The sequence below is a fragment of the Syngnathoides biaculeatus genome, chromosome 9 (genome assembly GCF_019802595.1).
Source record: "Syngnathoides biaculeatus isolate LvHL_M chromosome 9, ASM1980259v1, whole genome shotgun sequence".
Taxonomy (NCBI): Eukaryota; Metazoa; Chordata; class Actinopteri; order Syngnathiformes; family Syngnathidae; genus Syngnathoides; species Syngnathoides biaculeatus.
Genome location: NC_084648.1, coordinates 7,359,075 through 7,382,500, shown reverse-complemented (window position 1 = coordinate 7,382,500; position 23,426 = coordinate 7,359,075). Strand labels below are relative to the sequence as shown.

Sequence of the window (23,426 nt, the reverse complement as noted above, 5' to 3'; positions counted from 1 at the left end):
CCGCGGCTTCTGTGGTTGCAGTGAAGTGTGACGGTGGATTCCTTGGATTATATATATATATATTATTTTTTGACTTTATTTTGCTTTTATACGGAGCCCCAGACATAGAATGGGAGGGAGGGATTTTAATTGTGGCCTAAATACAGATGATGTGCGCACAAAATGCTAATTTGTACTCACAAAAATGTTAAATTGTGGCCAGAAATTGGGCAGAACGTGCACATTAAAGGCAAATTTGCTTCCACAAAATACTAATTTGTGCTGACGGATTAGATATATTATGCAGACAAAATACAAATTAATATTATTATTTCTGGACAGTTGAGATAGAAAATTGAGTGACTATTTTCTGGAGACGGAAGGTCACTATATATATATGTATGTATATATGTATGTATATATATGTATGTATATATGTATGTGTGTGTATATATATATATGTATGTATATATGTATATGTATGTATATGTGTATATATATATGTATATATATGTATATATATATATATATATATGTATGTATATATATATTTTTTTTTCAATTCTAATGTTCTTACTAAAATGATTTTGCTTTATGTCCTTGTCAATTCTCAGTCATCCAGGTCAGACTCTTCTTGGTCATTTGTGTTTTATAATAGTTTCCCACAATGTTAAAACACCACTTGTTTAATAACGCTGTTACGATAGCAGAGTGAATATTGAATAATCATGATTTTGGACAGTTTGGCAAAAGCAAACAAAGCGCACACATAGAAAGTACAAATTAGAGCAGCGGTGTGAAACTCAAGGCCCGGCACATAATTTTATGTGGACTACGAAGGCAAATCATGTGCGCTAACCTCCGTGATTCTTGCTAAAATCTGTACCAATATTTCAAATTTCATGTGTAAATATGATGGGGGTGATTAAAGACTTTTATTGTTTCACAGTCATAACGGCCATCTGAGGGAAACTGTAACTACAATGTGGACCGTGATAAAACTGAGTTTGACACCCCTGAGTTAGAGAATTCCCAAAGTGCAATATAATTCCACAATTTTGAAATGCATACGTTATACCTATTTCATGGCCACAAATCTGAATTTTTATTGCACATGATATCAATTTGGCACAACATAGTAATGTGTGGCTGTGGAGTAAGTATGACCTATGCACAAAATACCAAATTTGTAGGTTTAATATCATTCCTCTGAACAAATTGTACATCTAGGTGAACAAATATGCAGTGTCGTCAAGATCTGCTCCATTTGTTCACCCAACTTTCTAGGAATTATATTATTATTCATTGATATTTTCTGTGCACATTATCACTATTTCGTGGCCACAGGTGAGTATTTCATGCGCACGTTATCCCTCGTTTGCGGCCGCAATTACTATTTTTTCCTTCCCCATGTCATTTCTGGGCCTCGGTACTTTTTTTTAAGTGTCACCCGCCAGCCCTGCCGTCAGGCCGCAGGAGCGAGGGAACAGAGAAGGGGGGCTTTGCCTGTCCATCTGCAACCTGCACGGACGCAAACACAACCACACAAGCACACGTACACACAGACAACATGACGTGAGAAAGATTGACAAGCAATGATTTTAAGTTTTCACGACAGCGACAGAGATGCTGACGATGCGGGTACAGAAGGAGCGGCAAAGTGCGCCTGGCTTCGGCCCTCTGGCTCTCCGGTTCCTGTGGATGGCGCTAAAACGTGCGCTTGCACACACTCACACACACAAACACTGGTTATGGTTGGTTTCTTGTTTCTAACAAACTTGAGAAAAGTTGAGCGTTTGTGCCTCGGCCCACCGCCGTTTTGTTAGAATCTTCTGTCCACTTGCTGTCTTTTTTTTTTCCACACCCTTTCTTTTTCTTTGTGGCATCCAGATTCTACAAACAATACACAGATTACATACTGGCCGCTGTACATACAGTACGTACGTATGTACTGTCATACTTCTACGAGTATATGCACTGCTGTAAGGACTACTATTGTCCTATAACCATTTTAATTTACTCTGATTAAGCCCAAATAAAGTTCGGGTGTTCTAGTGGGCTTTTCGTGACATTTTAGTTCAGAAATTAATTAATTAAGAATTAAACTCCTAATAAATTTTTGTTGTCTGCTGTGATGCGACTCAAGTCGAGTCCAAGTCGATGAATGGATGACATCATTATTTTTTTCAGCACAGTACAGCGGCCCCACCCCTTTAATTTTTTTTTTACATCTCATATCTACTGTACTGCTGTACATACTAAACTACTGTAATACATGCATAGCCTTGTCCTAAAAATGCAATACAATGCGTGTCCCAGTTTTACAAACTACTATAAGTGCAACTATATTTACTGCTCATCTGACCACCATATATTTACGCGCACACTATACACTATTTGGACTATTTTCACTACTATACGTACTCCAATATTCCCATTCAAGCTATTCTAAAAATCATTTTATTCTATAATATTTATTCTATTCACATACTATTATACATACCATTTTACATAGTACTATACAAATGATTAGAGGTACAGTGGATATAAAAAGTCTACTCATTCAATACTAGGTTTTTGTGATATAAAAGTATTGAATAATTCATAAACTCAACCATTAATGTGACTTGCCCTATATACCAAAAATGGATTGATTAATTACTGTATGTACTTCCTGCCATCTAATAGAAGAGGATTTTTTATTTTTTTGTTCTGTCTGTCATTGTGCCTCACTGGCATAAATAGATGAATCAAGATACATTATTTCTTGGAATAAGTGATTTTTTTTTTTGCAATTACATAAAATTGGATAACTTCCCATGGCACACCTGAAGAGCTCTCACGGCACACTAATGTTCCCCGGCACACTGTTTGGGAATCACTGTACTATACAATTGGGATGGGGCGGGGGGGGGGGGGGTCCAACTTCCACAGGGAAAGTAAAAATTAGACATCTGAGATAATGTTTGCAAAAGTGTGCACACCCGCTGATAACTGAAATGTAGCTACATTTAGAAGTAACCAATCACATTCAAACTCATACACACTCCATTTGAAATGTCGCTAGTTAACCTCCAAATAAAATTTAGATTTTTTGGGGGGTTAGGGGTGAGAACAAAGTATTCCCCCGCCCCGTTTTATTTTTTTGCTAGCCCTGACTGCTATTTGGAAATATTTATAGTTCCCCCCCATCTTGACTAATACCCCACAAACAACTCCAACGTCTGACACTGTCACCAACCTGCTTCACATTAGGTGATGAGCTGCATAGTTTTTCTTGCCAAACACACCTTTTGGAATTATGGAATTACGTCAACGTAGGGATAATCGGATGGATGTTATTGCTAGCTCGATAAAGCTTCATCATGTCAGTCTGATTTTTCTTGATCATTTTATTTTTTTTATTCACAAAAACTGTTAGGTTGAGTAAGCTGTTTATATCCACTGTACTGTTTGTTATACTATAATACTGAACTTCCCCGCTAAGACTCTGTGCATTCCACTTTTTCCCATCCGCATTGCTCCTCTCTTAATATTGCGTGTATTTCTCCACTGGTTCCCCTTCTGACCCATCATCACCCTCCCTCTGTCCCGGCGGGAACACACTGTCCATCCTTCCTCCCTTTTCCATTGTTCTCATTTTAACGTGACTTCCAGTAAGTTGGCCAGATGGCGTTCGGGTTTTGTGGAGAGAGTTCTTAAGTGGTCTGAAGGTTAGGACTGTGGTTCCGGGAGTATCAGAGTTGTCAGAAGGCCTCCGCTAGTTTCCCACTTTGCGTGTCCTCAGTCACGTCTTGTTCTGTCCGTTTTTCAGTCCTCCTCTCTTTCCACACTAAAACACACACACTCTCCTTTTCATGTTGACACAATGCTCTTTGTCCTCACCCTTTATCTCTTCTTTTTTTTTAACCTCTGAGCACATCTCATGACCCCTCCTTCCTCTTGCCCGACGGCACCACTACAAAATTCCTTCTTTCCCACGTGACTGTATTCTCACAATATTTCATCTTTTTTTTTTTTTTTAAATCTTACAGAACTATTTGTACGTATAAAATGAATTCTGGAAAAAAAAATCTACAAAATAAAAAAGGTTTTTCCTATCAAAAATACTTAATCTAACAAAAATCCAACATTATCCTCAGATTATTGCAACATTTTCTATGAAATAAATATGGCCTCAATATTGTAATAGACTTCTTTTTACGAAGAAAATAAATCTTTATTGTAAGATCCCTAAAAATTAATTATTCTCTTGGGGGGAAAAATATAAAAAAATAAGAAATTAGAATGTATTTTTCCTCAATGACTATATTCTCATAATATTTAGACTTTTTTTTGGTCTTGAAATAAATGTCATTGTTCTCATAAGACTGCAGCCTTTTCTCCAGAAACACAAGTTTTTTATCGAGGAAATAAAACTGTATTTCTTGAAAAAAAAAATTAAATCTCCAAAATACATATATGAATGAATAAAATACACATCTATTCATATATTGTGACTTTTTCTAGACAAAAAAAATATCATATTATTCCTTCAAGCTTGAAAACAACAACATTGCTTTATTCTTTAAAAAAATAGAATAATACAGATTTCTGTGCGCATTTTTAAGTTAATATCTAGTGTGAACAAAAATATTTTATAATTATATATATATATATATATATATATATATATATATATATATATATATATAATTTATAACCCGTGTAATTTTTCCTCTAAAAAAGATATTTCCTAGTAAATGTTATTCATTTCTTTTAATGATTTGTTGCATAGAAAAAGAATCAAACACTTTTATGTCATTTTAATTTCTTGTAAAAAATGTTTTCTAAAAACTCCAATTGGGATTTTGTGTGAAGCGTAAATATTGTAAAACCAAAAGCCAATGGTATGCAATCTTTTTCAACCTATATTCAATTGAATACATTCGAAAGATGGGATTTTTATTGTTGGAAATATTGTCCTTTTTTGAATGTTCCAAAAAGGCTGAGACTGGGGCAACAAAGCACTGGAAGAGTTTATTTAGGAAAACAGTCAAAAAGCAAGTGACCAGGTTAATTGGAAACAGGTGAGTGTCATGATGGGTTATAGAAGGCGCGTCCCCAAAAGGGTTGGTAGGGGTCACCAGCAAGGATGGGGCAAGGGTCACTCTTTTGTAAAGTGGTGACTACGTGAACAAATAGAACAACGTTCTTCATTGAACAGCTGGTAGGAATTTAGGGATTTCATCATCATTTTGTCTCAAGATTCAGAGAATAATGGAGAAATCTCTCAATGTAAGTGGTGGTCTGGGGTTTTGACAAGTGCACATTTCAAAATGCCTTCAGAAATCACAGATGTTATGTACTCCGGGCCAAAAGGGGGAAAGGACCATGTGAATCGGTATAAGTGCAAAGTTGAAAAGCCAGCATCCGTGATGGTATGAGGGTGCGTGGGTAACTTTCATATGTGTGAGGGTGCCATTAATGGTAGAAACAGGTTTTGGAGCAACACATGCTGCCATCCAAGCACCGCTTTTTCAGGGATGACCCGCTTCATTCAGCAAAACAATGCCAACCCGCATTCTGCACGTGTTAAAACGGCCTGGCTTCGCAGTACAAGAGTGCGAGTACCAGACTGGTCTGCCAGCAGTCCAGACCTTTCTCCTGTTTGTCACGAACGGGGCTCGAGGGTGGACGACTCCAGAGACAAGCAGACATTGCAGCGGAAACCTTTATTCGGTCCAAGGTCTGGGATCAGGCACACAGTCCAAACAATCAGAAGTAAAAGTACGGCAGGCTTACGAGGGGGGTCAGTAGACAGGCGTGGGTCGGTGCACGGAGAGCAGAAGTCAGGCAAACAGGAGTGCGGGAACGAGGCATCAAGGACGACGATCTCGCGAAGGACAAGTCGTCCCCCACGTCCTATCTATACTGGGCGTCATCAACTGTAACACGGTGCAGGTGTGCTCTGACTGATTGGCTGGCAATGCCAGCCTGGGCAGGAAGCCAGGAGCATGACACTGTTAAAAAATATGTGGTGCATTATTAAGTGCAAACTATGATGACAAAGACCCTGAGCTGCAACTGAGATTGTGCAAAGTGTCAACAATGCGTGTCCCCAGTTCCCAAACACTTTGAATTCTGTAATAAGGGTGACGTAACACAGTGGTTTACATGGCCCCATCTCAGCTTTTTTGTAATGCATTCATCACATTCAAAATGAGTATTTGGATGTAATGTAGCTATTTACACATGAAATTTCTTGTCTTTGTAGTGTATTCAATTGAATTTAGGTTGCAAAGGAACTGCAAATCCTCGTATTCAGTTTTTATTTGTTTTACATGTCTCCATTTTATTGGAATTGGGGTTGTTGACTTAGAATAAAGCACTTTGTACAAGTTGTATTATCTTTTTTATTATTAAAAAATAGAATATTGACATTCAAGTTTCTAGAGAAAATGCAGCTTTAGTCTCGTTATGACTTGTCGTTAAAAATAACTTATGTACTGGATCTCCATTCTATGCAACGGTTAACGTGACGGTTCGATGAAAGGGTCAACATTGGATGGCAAAAACGAAAAACACACAAAAAAACATCAAGTCATCTCTATGATTTCCTCGTTTTTGTCCGTCTTCTTCACAGGGTGTAACAACACTAATGCTTTTTTTTCCCCCCTCTCGAACTCTGACATCCCCCTTTTTTGAAACACTGCACCCGTTTGGCATTGAGAGACATCTCAACTTCCTGTCCTATCGGGACTAGGGAACTAAAATTGGACACTCGCAAAATAATTGATAATTGGAGTAGGATCATCTATGGACTGAGGATACTCTCTTTGCGCGGATGCACAGCTGCTTGTACTGTATGTGGAATGGGGTTTAAAGGGATTTGTGTGTCGGGTGGTCCACCAGGGGGTGTTGCATGCTTGATGTTGGCCGATGCCCGCCTGCCCGGAGCATGCCCACAAAACCAACCGTCATCGCGCTTGCCGCCGTGCGTGCCCAACGCTCATGTTCGTAGGTAAAGCCGATGGACGGCCACACCCGTCCCGATAGCAACCGGTCGTAAGCTGACCCCCCCTCCACACACACACACACACACACACCCCTCCCCCCTGGCTGGCTTGCAAGGTTCTATCCAAATGGTTCCTCCATCGGATTTACCTGATATATGCAGGGAACCTCCTGACTGGTAGGGGGAGCTCTACAGAACATGCCAGAGTTATTAAAAAGAAAAAAAAAAGCTATTTCTTGAAGAAAAGCACCAGTGATACTGTTTTTTTTTTTTATTTTGTATATTTTTGTTGGACTGCAATTAAGCTGCCACTTAATTGAGGCCTGTGCAGATTTTTGTGTGTAAGTGTACTTTTGTGACATATATTGTATACATACTCTCTTGGTGTGGCACAGCATAGATGTGTGAATGTGCCAACGCATTCACACATTTAGGGAACATGGGCACACGTTGGGTCAGAGACCGATTTGGTCCCCCGGTTGCTCCTCCTGGTGGTTCTGCGCTCAGGCCTCCCCCTTCGCCTTGGAAGAATACAGCATTATTCCCAAAACAACAAGAACAAATTGTGGCATTTTGTTCTGGAAAAAATATGACTAGCACGGAAAAGAAAAATTGAATTCTTTTTAGAAAAACAAGTATCTAGAAAACTTGACTTTTAGTTTTGTGGGAAAAAAGTACATATAAAAAAAAACTTTACTATTGAAATTTGTCTTGCTTTGTAAAAAAAAAAAAAAAAAATAACTACCTTTTTGAGAAGAATTTGACTTTATCTAGAGATATGACTTCTAATCTGAAGAGATATTGAAAAAAACTTTGCAAAGACATTTATTTATGTAATCTGATTACAGCTTCACTTTTCCAATATCACTTCACATCTAAAAAATAATCTTAATAAATCTAGAGCAGAAACTTTTTCTAGAAATATTCTGATCCTCTTATGATTATCTTCAAAAACAACTTCATATCCATCTTATGCTATTTTTTATTTTGAAAAACTATGTTCTTCTTGATAGAAAACAGAAATATGACATACTGTAACTTATTTTTGAAGAAAAAATACATTATTCAGTATCTATTAAAATTATGATTTTATACTAAAAACTTGAACTTTTCATTTTTTAAGTACAACCTGGATAAAATGCAGCTTTTATTCTTGTAATGTTGTTAATTTCCATTCAGAAACGAGGCTTTATTCTCACTTTATTCTTGTGATATGACATTTTTCTAGAAGGTAACTAAATTCTTGTCATCTGACTTCTTATCTAGAAGTTTTCTTCAAAATATTCACTCCATTGTCAAATTGGCTTTTTTCAAGAACAGCACATTTTATGACTTTATAAAATCTCATTTTTATCTCGAGAAATAAAAAAATGTTAAATATATGCCATTCTGATGATTTAATTTTTTATGAAAAAAATAAAACTTCCATTGGTATTTTAAGATGACATAATACATTAATTTAGTTGTATTTTCATTTTAGAAAAATGAAATCCATTCTTAACTAAATATGTATAGCTTTATCCACAAAATATGACGTTTGTGTAAAAAAAAAAAAAGATGATTTCAGTCTTTCAGTATTCGGCTTTTTTCTTGACGATTGTGTAGGGGGAAAAAAAATGACTCAATTCTTGTAATATTGTGATTTTTGCATCTAGAAGTAATTTTTTTCAAAAAGTAAACGCTACTAAAGTAACTTTAAACTTCATTCTTGTGATATGAATTCCTACCCTGAAACGAAAGATTTATTGTGGTGATATCCAAGGTTTTCATTTCCCCGCTTCATTCTGGTAAAATGGTGCCCGCGTATCCAGAAAGAAATACTTTATCCTTCCTTGTTTTCTCTTGTCGAGTATCACTGGCGCTGATGCCCTCGCTGAGTCAGCGTTCTACCACCCGCCCAATGCTGTCATATTTGCCAGCGGCATCCACCAAACAGACTGGAAATCAAATTGGCTGTCATGTCGCAATCCGTCACCTTCATTGGCCGTTTTCTCTGGAGCTCTCTCAACCTCACCCCCTACCTCCCCAATCCCTCTCCTCCCCCCTCGAACCCCTTACCGCTCCCGTACCTCCGCGGAGGTCCGGGGGCAGCTGCGGAGCAGCGAGGACGCGTTTTTGCATCCTTACCCTCTCCGTGCCGACTGTCTCTCCGCAGAGGCTGCTCCGTATGGACCTGCCCGTGGCCGACGACAACACGGTCCACTTCAACTCCACGCTCATGGCCCTCATTCGGACGGCGCTGGATATCAAGATTGCCAAAGGTACGGTTCCAAAGTCTTGGTCTTGGCGGAAATGTTGTGTGGTCGTTGACAGATGACAAAAGTCCCACATCTTGGATTTACACAGCAGGTCTTTCCGTTCAAATAAAGATTTAGTACCAATATCGATTTTATAGTTCAATGGTTTTTAGCTTTGTTTTATTTCCTGTGAGCTTTTTAGCTCCAAAACCACATTTTCATTCTCGTTTTATTACAACTTTTCTCTAGAAAAGAAAAATCTTAAATACTGTAATTTACTACTTATTACTATTATATTAGTTATTACGATATTACACCTTTTTTGTCCAGGGAAAAAAAATAAATTTTATTCTAGTAATAATGAGACTTTTGTTCTGGTGTTGGAAGGCAATGCTTATAGAGGGATTCTTGCCCCTATTACCAGAGAACCTTGATTGTATGACAATAGCCTACATTAATCATAATCGGAATCTTCTTTATTGGCCAAGTATGCTGCAAGACACACAACAAATCTGTTGCTGGAGCCACTCTAGTTTAAAAAAAAACACACAAAGAAGAAATATACGTTTGTAACATAAAAAGATGTGGTGATACTGATGTAAGCGCAGTTGTGCAAGTGATCCTCAAGCAATTTAGAACAGTTTAAAGTGACGAGCAGTGCAGTAATCTGGTCACAAAAATATTAAATTTTCATAATACTATGACTTTGGAGCATTTTCATTCTCATTGCCACAGCTCTCTTTGAGCAAAAATAATGTACTTTATTGTAAGATAGTTATTAGTCCTTCAATTTGAATTTTTTCTCCTAACACAACTTTGTTTTTCCAGAAAATTTATTTTATTCTTTAATATGACTACAGAACAAAATCCAAGTTTATTCTCATAAAATTTCAAATGTTTATCTGAAGTAAGTCCCTTAAAAATATTTTTTATTAAAAAAAAAATCTAAAAATATGTACTTTTTTAATGCTCAAAATTAAACAAAAAAAGATTTCCCTTGTAACATGACAACTGTTATTTAGATTTTTTTTTTTGTACCGATGTCACTTGTTTGGACAAAAAAACTGCTGGAAATATTACTCTCTTTTTTTTCATATTTAAAAGTATGACAACATTTTACCTTGGAAAAAAATGCATTTTCACTCGTATTACTGTTTAGTTAAAAAGGTCATTCTCATTATATCTAGACAAGAACTCTGTGTATTTAGATATAGAAAAAATCTCCTTTCAACTACAACCAAGCTTTTTTATTTGGAAGAGATTTACATTTTATTTATTTACATTTACAACTATATTCTCATAAGATGTTTGTACAATCTGTCGAGGCCTGATTTAGATGCCAGAAAATCCAGCACACCCCCTGTTTTATTGAAAGGATCGGTGGTGGTCGGCGCTCAGGAGACAAAGACGACACTCAACAAAAGACCAACGTTCCCAAATGCTATTTAGCCACAATAACTGGCATATTTATTTCGACCTAATGCAAGTTCTCAAAACACAGTTGACATTGCGTGAAATCAATCATATGAGCCCCTTACCTATGCCGAGAAGGTGGAGAGCCGTTCACCCAGGTAGAGGTCCGCTTGTCAACCAGCTGGGCGTCCGTACGAACCCGCAGCAGACTCTACTTGTTTGTAGTCTGCTTCTCTCTATTATACTTTTCAGTAGCATGTGAGAGAAAGAACGGGTGGCCTACCCGTCCCACCTGGCGCCGCAACAATTGTAGCCGATTTACTATGGACACCTAAGTGTGTCCTTCAGGCTCTGAGAAACATCTTACGCAGCCATAACTGTCAAGACATCCCACAACAATGTTCGTCTTTGGTATGCATGTGAACAAGATAGTGAAACACAACTTATATGCGAAAAACAAGTGAGTGTATGCATGCGAACACGATAGTCAAACGGTCAAGACGTCTTGACCAGAAAAACAAGTGAGTGGAAAAACAACTTATGTGACCATGGTTGCATAATACATTCGGGTACTCGACGGTTATGGGAAGCATCACTAATTAACACTCCTTTCACCCCCCTAACCCTCCTCCAAAGGTTATACAGTAAATCCCCGGCCCCGTTTTCAAACAAATTGGTTTTCGAACAAAAATGTCGAGATATTTTTGCTTCTGTTTTCGAACGAAAATCGGTACTCCAACGCCCCCACAAAACCCGTAAATAACATATCGAGCATAGCCGGACCAGCTGCTATTGAGGACTACTGTATTAACCCCCAATTATTGATCCAAAGAAGGCAAGTTGCTTGTTTAAAGTTATTCTGCACTTTTGTTAATAAAAAAAAGGTTTGCAAGGCTGGGGGCCGAGTCGCTACAGAAACGGCAATACACTCCCAGCCTAGCGTACTGTACTACTAAAGCATACATTTTAAGCAAAAAATAAATATATTTCTTAAATTATTTTATTATATAAAGTATTTAAATTATACATGTATTTCTACTATGCAGTTTATTATCAGGAAAAGCTAAAAAAAATTTAAAAAGCCACATTTTTTATGTTTGGAACGCGTTGTTTCTTTTTCCATTCATTGTAATGGGAAACATCGATTAAATTTTCAAACAAATCACTTCTCGAACCGTTTTCTGGAAAGGATTGTGGTGGAGAACCGAGGCATCACTGTACTGTATAACCATGACATGTGTCCGCACTGGACAACTTTGGAGGAAAAAAAAAACTGCAGTGTAAATCCATCTCATAAGACGTAATATTTTTGTCATACTGTGATTTTGGATGACTCGTCTCCTCTTTAAACTTGTCCCACAAAAGAAAATCTGTTCTTAAAACACAAATGCATGAACGCAACTCACTCAGGCGGTGCGGACAAGCAGCAAATGGACGCCGAGCTACGTAAGGAGATGATGGCCATTTGGCCCAACCTGTCGCAGAAGACACTGGACCTGTTGGTCACGCCTCACAAGGGTAAGTGGAAGGAGAACCAGCGCGTTGGTTTTTGGTGGTAGCGGTGCTAGTATTTGTATGTCGGATCACCCAACTCACCAAGAGGATAGCTTTTTCCAGTCAGTCCCTGCTTTGCATCCCCCGATCAGGTTTTATACAATATGTAGTCAACCATTTTGATTTGAAGAAAACAAATTCTCGGGCTCATACTGTGACCGGATGAGCCCTAATCAGAAACAAGTATACTTACGGATGGCATGTAAAATACTACAATACACCGCACATGGAATGTGTACGCATACTCATGTTATAGAGCACACATTTGTATTCCATCCTGCCATCAGGGGGTGCTGACTATAGAAGATCCTCTATAGGAGTCTTTTCACTACAGGAAGAACAAAGCTTTAGAAAAATAAAAACTGGATTTAGAGTGCGTGGATAGGAAAGGATTAGTATGGATGATCAGTAAATGTATGTTAGTAGTTGGCCGTCTTAATGAAGGAAGGCATTGAGGGTATAATGTAATAAAGTATGTGATCATGTTGCTTTGGCGCTGCAGGTTTCGTAGCCACGCCGCTGTGAAGAGACCACCCACCCAAGCTCAATGTTTTTCTGACTGTAAATGTGTGTCATCATAGAAACTCTGGCATGGATCAGTGTCTGGAGTTTTTAGAAAAAAATTGAGCTCCTGACCCAAAGGTGTTGGGCAGCGAGGTGGCTACGTCGTTCTTGCTGCTAACATTCAATGAAGCATGATTCAGTTAGGTATTGGCATAGTAACAGATTACTGCAGTACTGTTAGTAATAACTGCAAAACCTGAACCGCATCTGCCTGTGAAAAGACCAAAGGCTTTATTGACGAGTGGTGTCCTGTGTTGTTTAAATGTACCTGGATGTTGCGTACCAGACCGTGAGGTCACTTCTGTTTCTCTTGACGGGCCACTGCAAAGTCATTAACCCCTTACCCAAATCCCTGAACCGTGAACCCTAATTTCTCAGAACACTGAAGTGATTACGACTGGAGTGTTCTGGGTGTTTTAGAAGATGGCGAAACCTCTCATCCGAACAGGCTTCCTCACTTCAAAGTAGGACATCACAAGCCCAGGTGTTGGTGTGGCAACCTAACAACAGTCCCCTCCAAAAGTATTGCAATGCTAAGGTCAATTCCTTTATTTTTATTCTACATGGGTAATTAACTTAATATGAATAACATTTGATATTTGATGGCATAACCTTTGCTAGCAATAAGTGCATCAAGACTGCGACCATTTACTTCATCAGTAATTTGAAATATTTTACCAGGCCTTGACTGCAGCCTCGTTCCGTTATCAGTCTTCTCTTCGAGAGGTAAAATGCGTGCTCTATTGGGTTAAGATCCAGTGATTGACTTGGCTTGCCTAAGCCTTTCTACTTTTTTCCCTCTGATGAAGTTCGTTGTATTGGCATTGCCCAATGTTTGTGATTGCTTTGGGGTTTTTTTCCCCCTAAAATGCACACTAATGCTAATTGTGAATGCCAACCATTTATCAAAGGCTGATTTTGTTGACTACAAAAACTTGGATACACATAATGCATTTCCTTCACTACAAAAGGAACTTCATATTCTTTAGGGCTCTGTTTCTGAAACTGGAAATATTTGGTATAAAACCCCAAAAGTGACTATGAAACGGAACTGTCCTCGCTGTCTGGCGCAACTTTGTTGTGAACTTGTATTCTGGTGTGTTTCGTCCCCCACTCCCATCCCCCCACGGCTCAGGGTCCCATCTCGCTCGGGTCTAATCTTCCAGGGTAACTTGTCATTTTCTCAGCAGCCACAGACTTGACGGTGGGAAAAATCTATGCTGCCATGATGATCATGGAATACTACCGGCAGAGCAAGAGCAAAAAACTGCAGGCCATGCAGGAGGAGCAGGTAAAGCGGATTCCAACGTTACTCGTCTGGCGGTGCATTTTCCAGGGCAGGCCCCTGGACTGAGTTCTTTGTTGTTTTCTTCAAAGTATTGATGACATGTCCATATGAGTTTAGGGGTCCTCGCTACATCGTTTAGAAATGTGCATGCTAACTGTATAAGTTGAGGCTCATCAGTCGTGGTAACAGTGTGTGCCTGTGCAGTTTGCACGGTCATTTGAGAGTTCAACAGCAAAATTAAGGAATATTCATGTCACTAATTCTGGATTTGTGACCTTCTTTTGCTCTTGAACTCTCAAATGCAGGGGTGACATGTCCCAAAGTTTCGCCTGCGTCCCTGCTCTGTGCTCAGCCTCCGGAGCACAGTTCCCTTTAATAAGGGAAAGGGTTTTATCACCCGTAAAGTTCAAAATGTTAAGGTGCTAGTTGTAATATTTTTAGTGGTAGAAGTGGCCAGTAAGTAGATGTGTCCACATCCATTTTGCTGCCTATGACATGAAGCGGTGTTAATCTTTTTCTCCATTGCGAGCGTATCGATGAGTCTCAAAAAGGGTCTCCAATGAAATCGAACATTCAAACTCGCTGGCGATCTGGCCAGTCTCCAAGAGATGTCCTTGACCAGAGACGTCTCCAGAGACCCATCAGGTCGCCAACTAAAACCCAGTCCAGAGAGGTATAGGGATTTTACGTTTAGGTTTAAAGCAAACTCAGCTGTGATTTTATTTATTTATTTTTTTTATTTTTTGGGAATGAAACATACCGTTACACGCCTCGTATTTGTCAGCCAATGCGGTTGTAATAGGAAACCTCGGCGGGCTATTGTATGCTCCTGAATGCAACCATTCCGTTGTCATGAATGGCCGGTGACAGCAGTACTCATTTGTCCCGTTATGTCTGTGCTGGTCCATCCTGGCTTTTTGTCTTTGTTTTTCTGCACCCTCCTTCTCTTCTTCTTCTTCTTTGTCATCATCATCATCTTCTTTTTTTGTTTCTTATCTATGTTGTCGCTCTGACGTCTCCCTTTATTCCCCCCCAGGATGAGGTGGGATCTCCTTATTTGGTCAGTCCAGCTCAACGGCCGCTCGGTTGTGTGCGTCTGTGAATGCGTTGGAGCGCTCTCTCGTGCCTGACTGTCTGTCTGTCTGTCTGTCTGTTAGTCTATCTGGTGGGATGTTGAGTAGTTCCCCCCTGACCCCACATGATCATTTAGTGCCGGGAAGCATAGGGCCTGCGTCTGCGTGACATGCAAAAACCATTTTGTTCAGCCATTTCTTTCCCTGGCAACACGGTATGATTTGAATAGTCTGTGGCAATCATTTTGATGCCCATCATACTGTTTTGGGTTTTTTTAATTGTATGTGAGGTGAGTGGTTACAACGCTCCTGTGCCTCTGGCCCAGCGTTAAGGCTCATTTATGCTCCTACTGCGTACGTACAAGAAGGCCTCACAATGTAAATTTTCCACAAATTCAAAGCCATTATTGCGCTTGTTTTTTAATGAATGATTTCTGGTGGGGCGGCACGGTGAATCAGCTGGAAAGCGTTGGCCTCACAGTTCTGAGGTCCCTGGTTCAATCCCGGCCCTGCCTGTGTGGAGTTTCCATGTTCTCCCCGTGCCTGCACGGGTTTTCACCAGGCACTCCGGTTTCCTCCCACATCCCAAAACATGCGACATTTAATTGGACACTCTAAATTGCCCCTAGGTGTGATTGTGAGTGCAGCCGTTTGTCTCAGTGTGCCCTGCGATTGGTTGGCAACCAGTTCAGGGTATACCCCGCCTCCTGTCCGTTGACAGTTGGGATAGGCTCCAGCACTCCTCGTAAGGATAAGCGGCAGAAGATAATGGATGGATGGATGGATGGATTTCTGGTGGTACTGCAAAATTTAGGCAGTAGCCCTAGGACGTTAGGGTTTCAATCAAGGGTGTTGGTTTCAAAATATGGTTTGATGCTGGTTTTAGGGTTCAAAGTTAAGGTCTAAAGCCTGAGTTTGTGTTTTGGGTTTCAGGTACTGTAAGTGTTTCATGTGTGGGTTCGGGCTTGAAATCTAAATTAGGGTTTCAAGCCTATCTTGGTGTTTGCAACGAGGGTTGGGTGTTCAAAATTTGGGTTTCATACCAAGGATACGGTTTAAAACAAGAATGAGTCTTATAAACAAAGGTTAGCATTTCATATTTCATATTTTTGTTTCAAATTTAGGTGAAGGTTTCAAACAAGGTTGAGGGTTTGAAGCCAGGGTTATGGTGTTAAGGTTAGGGTTAGGGTTTTTTCCTTGTTTTAGAGTTTCAAACAAGGGTTAGGATTTTTGCTTTGGGCTTCAAGCTAGCGTTACGGTTTCAAACAATCTTTTGAATTTAACATCAGGGTTTCAAATGTGGATTAGGCTTTCAAACAAGGACAAGTGATGCAAATTAGGGTTTGAAGCCTGGGTAAGAGCGCAGCATGTCGAACATAAATGAGCCTTGACAATGTCTGTTTTTTGTCACCGTGATCCAGTCAGCTGATGGAGGCCACGGCAGGCCTACTTTTAAGTCTCACACGTTATTCAAGACGTCAATCGTTATGTGTAAATGCATCCTGACACACATCAGTGGTTATTATGTGTTCATCATATCTCCTGACACATCTTTGATGATAGCTCACTCACCCAAAGGTAGAAGTTCCCCTTTGTCTGTTTGGTCTGAGATGATTTGGTGAAGACGCTTTTCCACTGCATTGTACGTGCTCAGCGTGGGTTGGTTGCATTTCCACAACACAATGCAGTAGTGCCTACTTACGCATAATATGGAAGTAAACACATTGCTATGAAGTCGCTTGTATGCAGCGCACCCACCGTCTTAATCTTAGGTTAGGGCACAGGTGTCAAACTCAAGGCCGGGGGCCAGATCCGCCCCGCCACATGTTTTTATGTGGCCCGCAAAGGTAAATCATGGATGTCAACTTCCATGGTTCTGATTAAAACTTGTACAAAATTTTCAATTTGTCATATCATGAATGAAAATATTGGGATATTGCAAGCATTTTTGCGACCAAATCCCACCCATTGTGCTTAATTTCTGATTCCAAAACCAGTTCATAAATTTGATCCGTAAATGTGATGAGGCAGTTAAAGATTTTTATGGTTTCAGTCATGACGGCCCTCTGAGGGAAACTGGACCGACAATGTGGCCCATGACAAAAATGAGTTTGACACCCCCCTGGGTTAGGGTTACTACCAAGGTTAAGATTTTCAAATTTGTATTCGGGTTAGGATTTGGAATGAGTGTTTTCAATGAGAAGTTGCCAATTGGTATAATGGAAGTATCCGGCATGTGCAGTGAAAACGTGTCTTAAGAGACTTCTGCTCCCAGATCAGCCGCCTCGTGGGGAAACTTCACCTGGCCACAGCCTCGTGCTGTTGCTGGCGACCGTATGGGTTCATGCCGCAAATGGATCCTCTTTGTGTCCTCCCAACCCACCCGCCGCCCCACTTTTTCTCTATTGAGTCTGCTTGTGGTGTTTCTCACACAGAACCGACCGCCGTTAATGTTTCAGCGCATGGAGGCGCCACCAGAGGGCGACGGTACAGACGGACTAGCGGGGCCTGAACTCAGCAGCCTTCCTGGTACCCAGCCCGACAACGTCAACAGCATGTAAGTCATCTAAAATTCAAGTCATTGAGTGGTTTTATGACTTCATGATTGGTTAATTGGGACTTGTTTTTTTTGTCTTATTTAGCTGATTAAGTGCTCATGTGACTTGAGTGGCTGATTCACTGATCGTGTCTTGATTATCGGCTGATTCAATTCATTGTGTGATTATTCCAATTGATGATTGGTTGATTCAATAATCATATGACTTGATTATTGACTGATTAAAGTCATCAAGGGCTTACGTGACTGGATGAATCAACTCATTGTGTCATCATACCAAGAGATGAATGGCTAACGTATCGAGTAATCATGTGAATTGATGATTGGCTGCTTCAACTCATCGCACGGTCGTATGCTGTCACAGACCTTCCGAAAGCGGCGGCATGACCGAGAGCCAGTCGTGGATGACCGCCAAAGCCCAGGAGATGTTCCAAAAGACGGGTAACTGGAGCACCGACAGGCCGTACCCCGACGACCTCCATGAAAACCGTCACAACCCGCAGGTATGATGAGCGTGACGTTTCATTGTGGCCATGACAGCGCGCTGGTGACTATTATGGTATGGTCGAAGAGCGATTGTCGAAGAGGTGTAGGGTGTTGCATTGTCCTCAAATTTGACATCTCTCTATCTACTGATTTGAATTTTCAAGTAGCCTGCAGAGATCTTTTGTTCTGCATCCAAACAAGAAATGTATTGGATATGGAGGGTAGCAGCTAGCTCAGGTCACATGTTACTCCTGAGAGAAAAATAGTCAAAAATGTATTTCATGTTAAAAAACAAAAAGTTATATATTTTTTAAGAAAAAGGATAAAACAAGAATATAACAAATATAAGGGTTAAAATATTTCCCATGAGTAAAGTCATATTTTGTTTAGTCAGTCTAGATTTAAGTTGGATTTTTCCTTTAGTCCTTTATTTTGAGAAAAGGTCATACAAAATACATCCAAAAAAAACCAAGTTGTACTTCTTAGCAAAAATCACGTTTTTACATTAAAAATATTTATGTTTATATGGAAAAAAAATCAAATCTTTGCAAGGTAAAAAAAAAGTTATTCCATGTGAATAGTGGCACTTGTCATTAGAAGAAAACACTTTTTTTCCAAAGTAATACTACAAAATATGACAAAAATGAAGTAGGATTTTTTTTCATTAAAAAAAGTGGTTGTACTCCCCTAACAAATAAATAAAACATTTTGTGGAAAAGTAATTACATGATTTGAATAAAATAAAAGTTATTTGAAAAACGTCAGTCCTAAATTTAGTATTTAACTTATTTTTCTCAATCGAAACACTTCTCTCAGCATTTGCATGCAATGCCTCAGGAAATCTACTTTTTTTATTATTGTTGTACAGCACTTAAATGGCAGCCATGTCTTTTTTTTCTTTTTTGGGTATTGACTTTTTTCTCCAGTCCAGTGAGCAATATATTTATATTTGTCTTTCACTGTGTGTGCATTGAAAGTGAAACTGTTTCAGTGGAGGCTAGATGCTAGCAACATTAGCATGGACCACAGCGCGAGCTTGTTGGTGTGGCAATTGATCAGACACAGATGCAATCTGACACAATTCTCAAACATCACACAGATGTCTCATTTGGCAGTCAAAGATTTGTGAGATTCTTAAGTAACAAGTGTACTGTTTTGGTTTCATTTTGGTTGTCCTTTTGTTTATTGCTGTGGTGTGCTACTTGTTCTGGTGTAAGACCTTTCTACACCTGAAGAGGCAACAGCGAGTCACTCTAGTGTTATTTTTCTAGATTATTTGTACCTTTTTTTCATTGTTTTAATTTTTATTATTCTTGTGTGATTATATTGTATTTGTATTTTTTTCTTTTAAATCTATATAGTATTATTTTCATTTTCCTTATTTAAATTGTATCCAGTATTAATTTGTACTGAATGTCCGACGCCCCACACATGTTAATCTATTCCACATTCATATTAACCCCTACCATGCTCTTAAACCTACATAATATTAACAACCTATACTGTAAAATAAAGACACTCACAAACTTGAAACTCTTAGTACTCGACACAACTGAGCTCTTGTACAGTATTGGGGAGGTATTTTTATAATTTGTAATATATCTTTTCATAAAATTTCTTTTTTTTTTGTTAATGTTTTAGGCTAGAAAGTGTTAATTTCACCATGACAGTTAAAAAATAAATACTTGATCAAGAAATCTCATGACATAACTCATTATGACAATCATAAATGTGAAAAAAAAAATTAAAATCTCCAATGCACTGAATCCACTACAGGTGAAGCACAATATGGCAAGGAGTTAATTTATTTAATAGTATATTTTTTGTTCCTGACTATTCCATTTGAACTTTTCATGTAATTGAATTTTATTTTTCATTAAGAATTGGGCAAAGGGTGCCTTGAGCCTGTTCACCTTCGAGATGACTCGTATGATATTGTGCTCATTTGCTAAAATCGAGACCACCCGCTGTCATTTCTCCACCTCACACACTGGCTGTAGTGCCCCCCGCAGGATGGGGGGGGACGCGGTCACGCCTCCTCTCGTTGTCTCCTTGCAGACGGTAGAGATGCGGGAGATGGGGCGGGACGGGTACTCTGACACCGAGCCCTGTCACCCAGTGGATGGGCACGGGCGCACCCTCTCCATGCCCCGCCTCTCAGCAGACAACCAAGTGAGCACCTCCATGCCCCCCACCCACCACCCGACCCCCATGCTCTACACCACCAACCTCACGTGGCTTAGCCCCACTCATTTCTTTATTTGCTGGTGGCGAGAATGACTGCGGTGAATTTGAACAAGTCATTGCAAATTGATGATCATTTTGTGACAAGGAGTATAGAGCTCGTGCGCGTGACGTCACCATTTTCATGGCGCCATATTGCCGGTCAAAAGAGCTCGTCAACATCGTGGGAGACATTGAACCGGAGGAAAATATTGACAATAGCCGAGACCTGTTGTGCAGTTGGTTGTTACAATAGATGAGGCAGACATTCAAAGAGATCATTCTATGGAATACCAGCTAAAAAGACGAAAAAAGATCGATGGATTTCGGAAATTAAACGTGATGGATGGTGCCCAACCAAAATACACACACACACCTGTGTAGCGATCGCTTCATTTCAGGTAGGAATTTTTCTTTTCAATCTCAAATTCCCAAGAAGTATTTATAATGTCAAATTGGCTCATTTGAGAACAATGCGTTAAATGAAGAAAAAAAAAAAACAACTGGGAGTTATCTCGAACGTACATGAAGCGTGTTGCGGCCACATGTTAATCTTTGGTAAACCGCTACCCGACAGACATTTTTTTTTTAATATGCATTGTTTTCAAATGAGTCCAATGTGTATTTTAAAAAAAAAAATGTCGGTCACACAGAGGTTTATGCAGGTTAATGTGTGACCATAACACGCTTCGTGTACAGAGCCTACTCCGTCTTTTTTTTTATAACGCATTGTTCTCAAATGAGCCAACTTGGCATTATAAATACTTCTGAGGAAATGCTACGGAGGAGCTAACTTGCTTGTTTTCTTTTTTTTTTCAATCATAGTGAATGCGAGTTTGTGTAAATCCAGTGGTCATTTATTTAAATATTTGTATTTGTATTGAGTACTAGCAGAAAAGATCGATGGACTTTGACAAAGGTTAACGTGTAGCCGAACACACTTCCGCGTTCACGAGCCGTTTCCCCGTTGAGAACAGTGAATGCAACGAAATATTTGTCTGCATCCAGACTCTTCTACGCTTTAAAACTCTTCCTTGTAAATCTCGGCGACTTACTCACCAGATCTGTGTGTAGATCCAGTTGTCCAAGACAAGCGGAAGCGAATTAACGTTCCAATTTCTTATCGGCAAAAACATTGACTTCGGCATTAAATATGGGTCCTCTATACCAAGTGTCTTATCATTTTTCCACGTACCTTCATTCATTATCTTCTTCTAAATGTTTAACGGTATCGTACAAAACTCTAGGTGTCGTGCTATAAGACATATTTTCGTTTCGTCTCCAACCAAATTAGCATTCAGCAATGCTTAGCTTGACTGGCAGCATGGCCAGTCACGTAACGTAACTGCACGAGCTCTATAAGTAACATCGTGAAAAGAATCAAGTACACTATTTACAGTGGTGCCTTGATATGTGATCTCAATTTGTCCGGTGACCATGCTCGTAACTCAGAGCACGTGGATTTCAAATCAACTTTCACCAGAGAAATGAATGGAAACACCAGAATCCATCTCACTTTCCCACCCAAAAAAAAAAACTCATTTGTAATGTTTTTCATGAGGAAAATACCACAATGTATATATATAATATTGTATTTAAAAAATGAAAAGCACTCTAATATCCTTAAACTGATTGTAAAGAATTGATCAGTCAAAATCTTGGGAATAATTTTTTTCTGTCTTAATTCAATATTGTTTGCATTTTTCCCCTTTGTATTATAAAATTAAGGTCTTGTTTCCAGACTTGTAAAAGTAGTATTAATAAACCAGTTTTTTCTCAGAAAAAATGTTGAGTACTGTCATGAAAAAAGTAGAAATTATGTACAAATAAATTGATATTGCACGTTTTTTTTTTGGGGGGGGGAGTCATACTACAAGAATGAAGTCATATTTTTCTACATGAAAGTTGTAATGTGTGAGTACAATTATATTTTTAGGGATAAAAAATTGTAATAATTTAGCAAATTGTAATATGTATTTTTTAAACTCTCAACATATTCTTTTGAACGTAGCCCTAATATTCCTTCCTGAGCAATTTTTTTTGAGGGACTTGAAATTCACCTTAGTCTTTCTCCTCCTCCTCGTCCTTTCACCATCCAGCACCCACTTGAAACCTCAATTGGACCACAGAGAACACGAGTGGGTTTAGACCATTTGTTATTTTGCAAGGCAGAGAATTTGCCAAATATTATGATGTTGATGAGGAAAAAAGCGAAGTTATCCACAACTGAGCTACTATCATTAACTTCGTTGTCATAGATTAGCTCCCAGTCTGTATCATCAAGGTTGCCTGAAAGAAAAGAAACAAAATGGGAGTACGATCTAAACTTTTGTGCAGTAGTGATGTTAAAACATACATCAAATCTTTTAATATTTCACGAAAGATGCTAAATAATGTCCACATAACATGCACTAGCACCCAAGCCCAAACCGCTACTTAATTTCTGAGTCTGGTAGACTGCTGAGTGCAATAATGGTCTTCCCCCATCCATCCATTTTCTTAGCCCCTTATCCTCACGAGGGTTGCGGGGAGTGCTGGAGCCTATCCCAGCTGTCAACGGGCAGGAGGCCAATCGCTGGGCACATTGGGGCCAAACAGCCGTACACACAATCACACCTAGGTGCAATTTTAGAGTGTCCAATTAATGTTGCATGCTTTTGAGATGTGGGAGGAAACAGGAGTGCCCGGAGAATACCCACGCAGGCACGGGGGAGAGCATGCAAAGTCCACATAAGTGGGGCGGGATTGAACCCGGGACCTCAGAACTGTGAGCCCAACGCTTTCCAGCTATGCCACTGTGCCGCCTGGTCTTCCCCCATCGTGTCAAAATTTCAATCAAATCTTGTTTTTTGACCAGTCATCATCTGAAAGATAAACATTCATTTGCACACTTAAAGAAGACAAAAATGCAGTTAACCCACTCGAGCTCTCAGTGGTTTCATTCAACCCCACCCCCTACTGCACTCCCCCCCCCCCCCCCACTCCACACCAAACACACACCTTTCCCAACCACCGCCACCAAACTGTAGCCCCTTTCACATGGCTTTTTCCCTTC

The 23,426-nt window shown here is 39.5% G+C and overlaps 1 protein-coding gene across 1 annotated transcript in view; it reads left to right on the top strand.

The window, feature by feature from the left end:
- cacna1ab (calcium channel, voltage-dependent, P/Q type, alpha 1A subunit, b) overlaps positions 1 to 23,426 on the top strand; it is a 118,518-nt gene that overhangs the window by 83,170 nt on the left and 11,922 nt on the right. The window contains exons 40-45 of the mRNA XM_061829210.1: positions 9,132 to 9,237; positions 12,037 to 12,144; positions 13,932 to 14,035; positions 17,541 to 17,662; positions 18,027 to 18,165; positions 20,207 to 20,320. Of these exons, the coding sequence (XP_061685194.1) occupies positions 9,132 to 9,237; positions 12,037 to 12,144; positions 13,932 to 14,035; positions 17,541 to 17,662; positions 18,027 to 18,165; positions 20,207 to 20,320 (693 nt within the window). The remainder of the gene's footprint in view (positions 1 to 9,131; positions 9,238 to 12,036; positions 12,145 to 13,931; positions 14,036 to 17,540; positions 17,663 to 18,026; positions 18,166 to 20,206; positions 20,321 to 23,426) is intronic.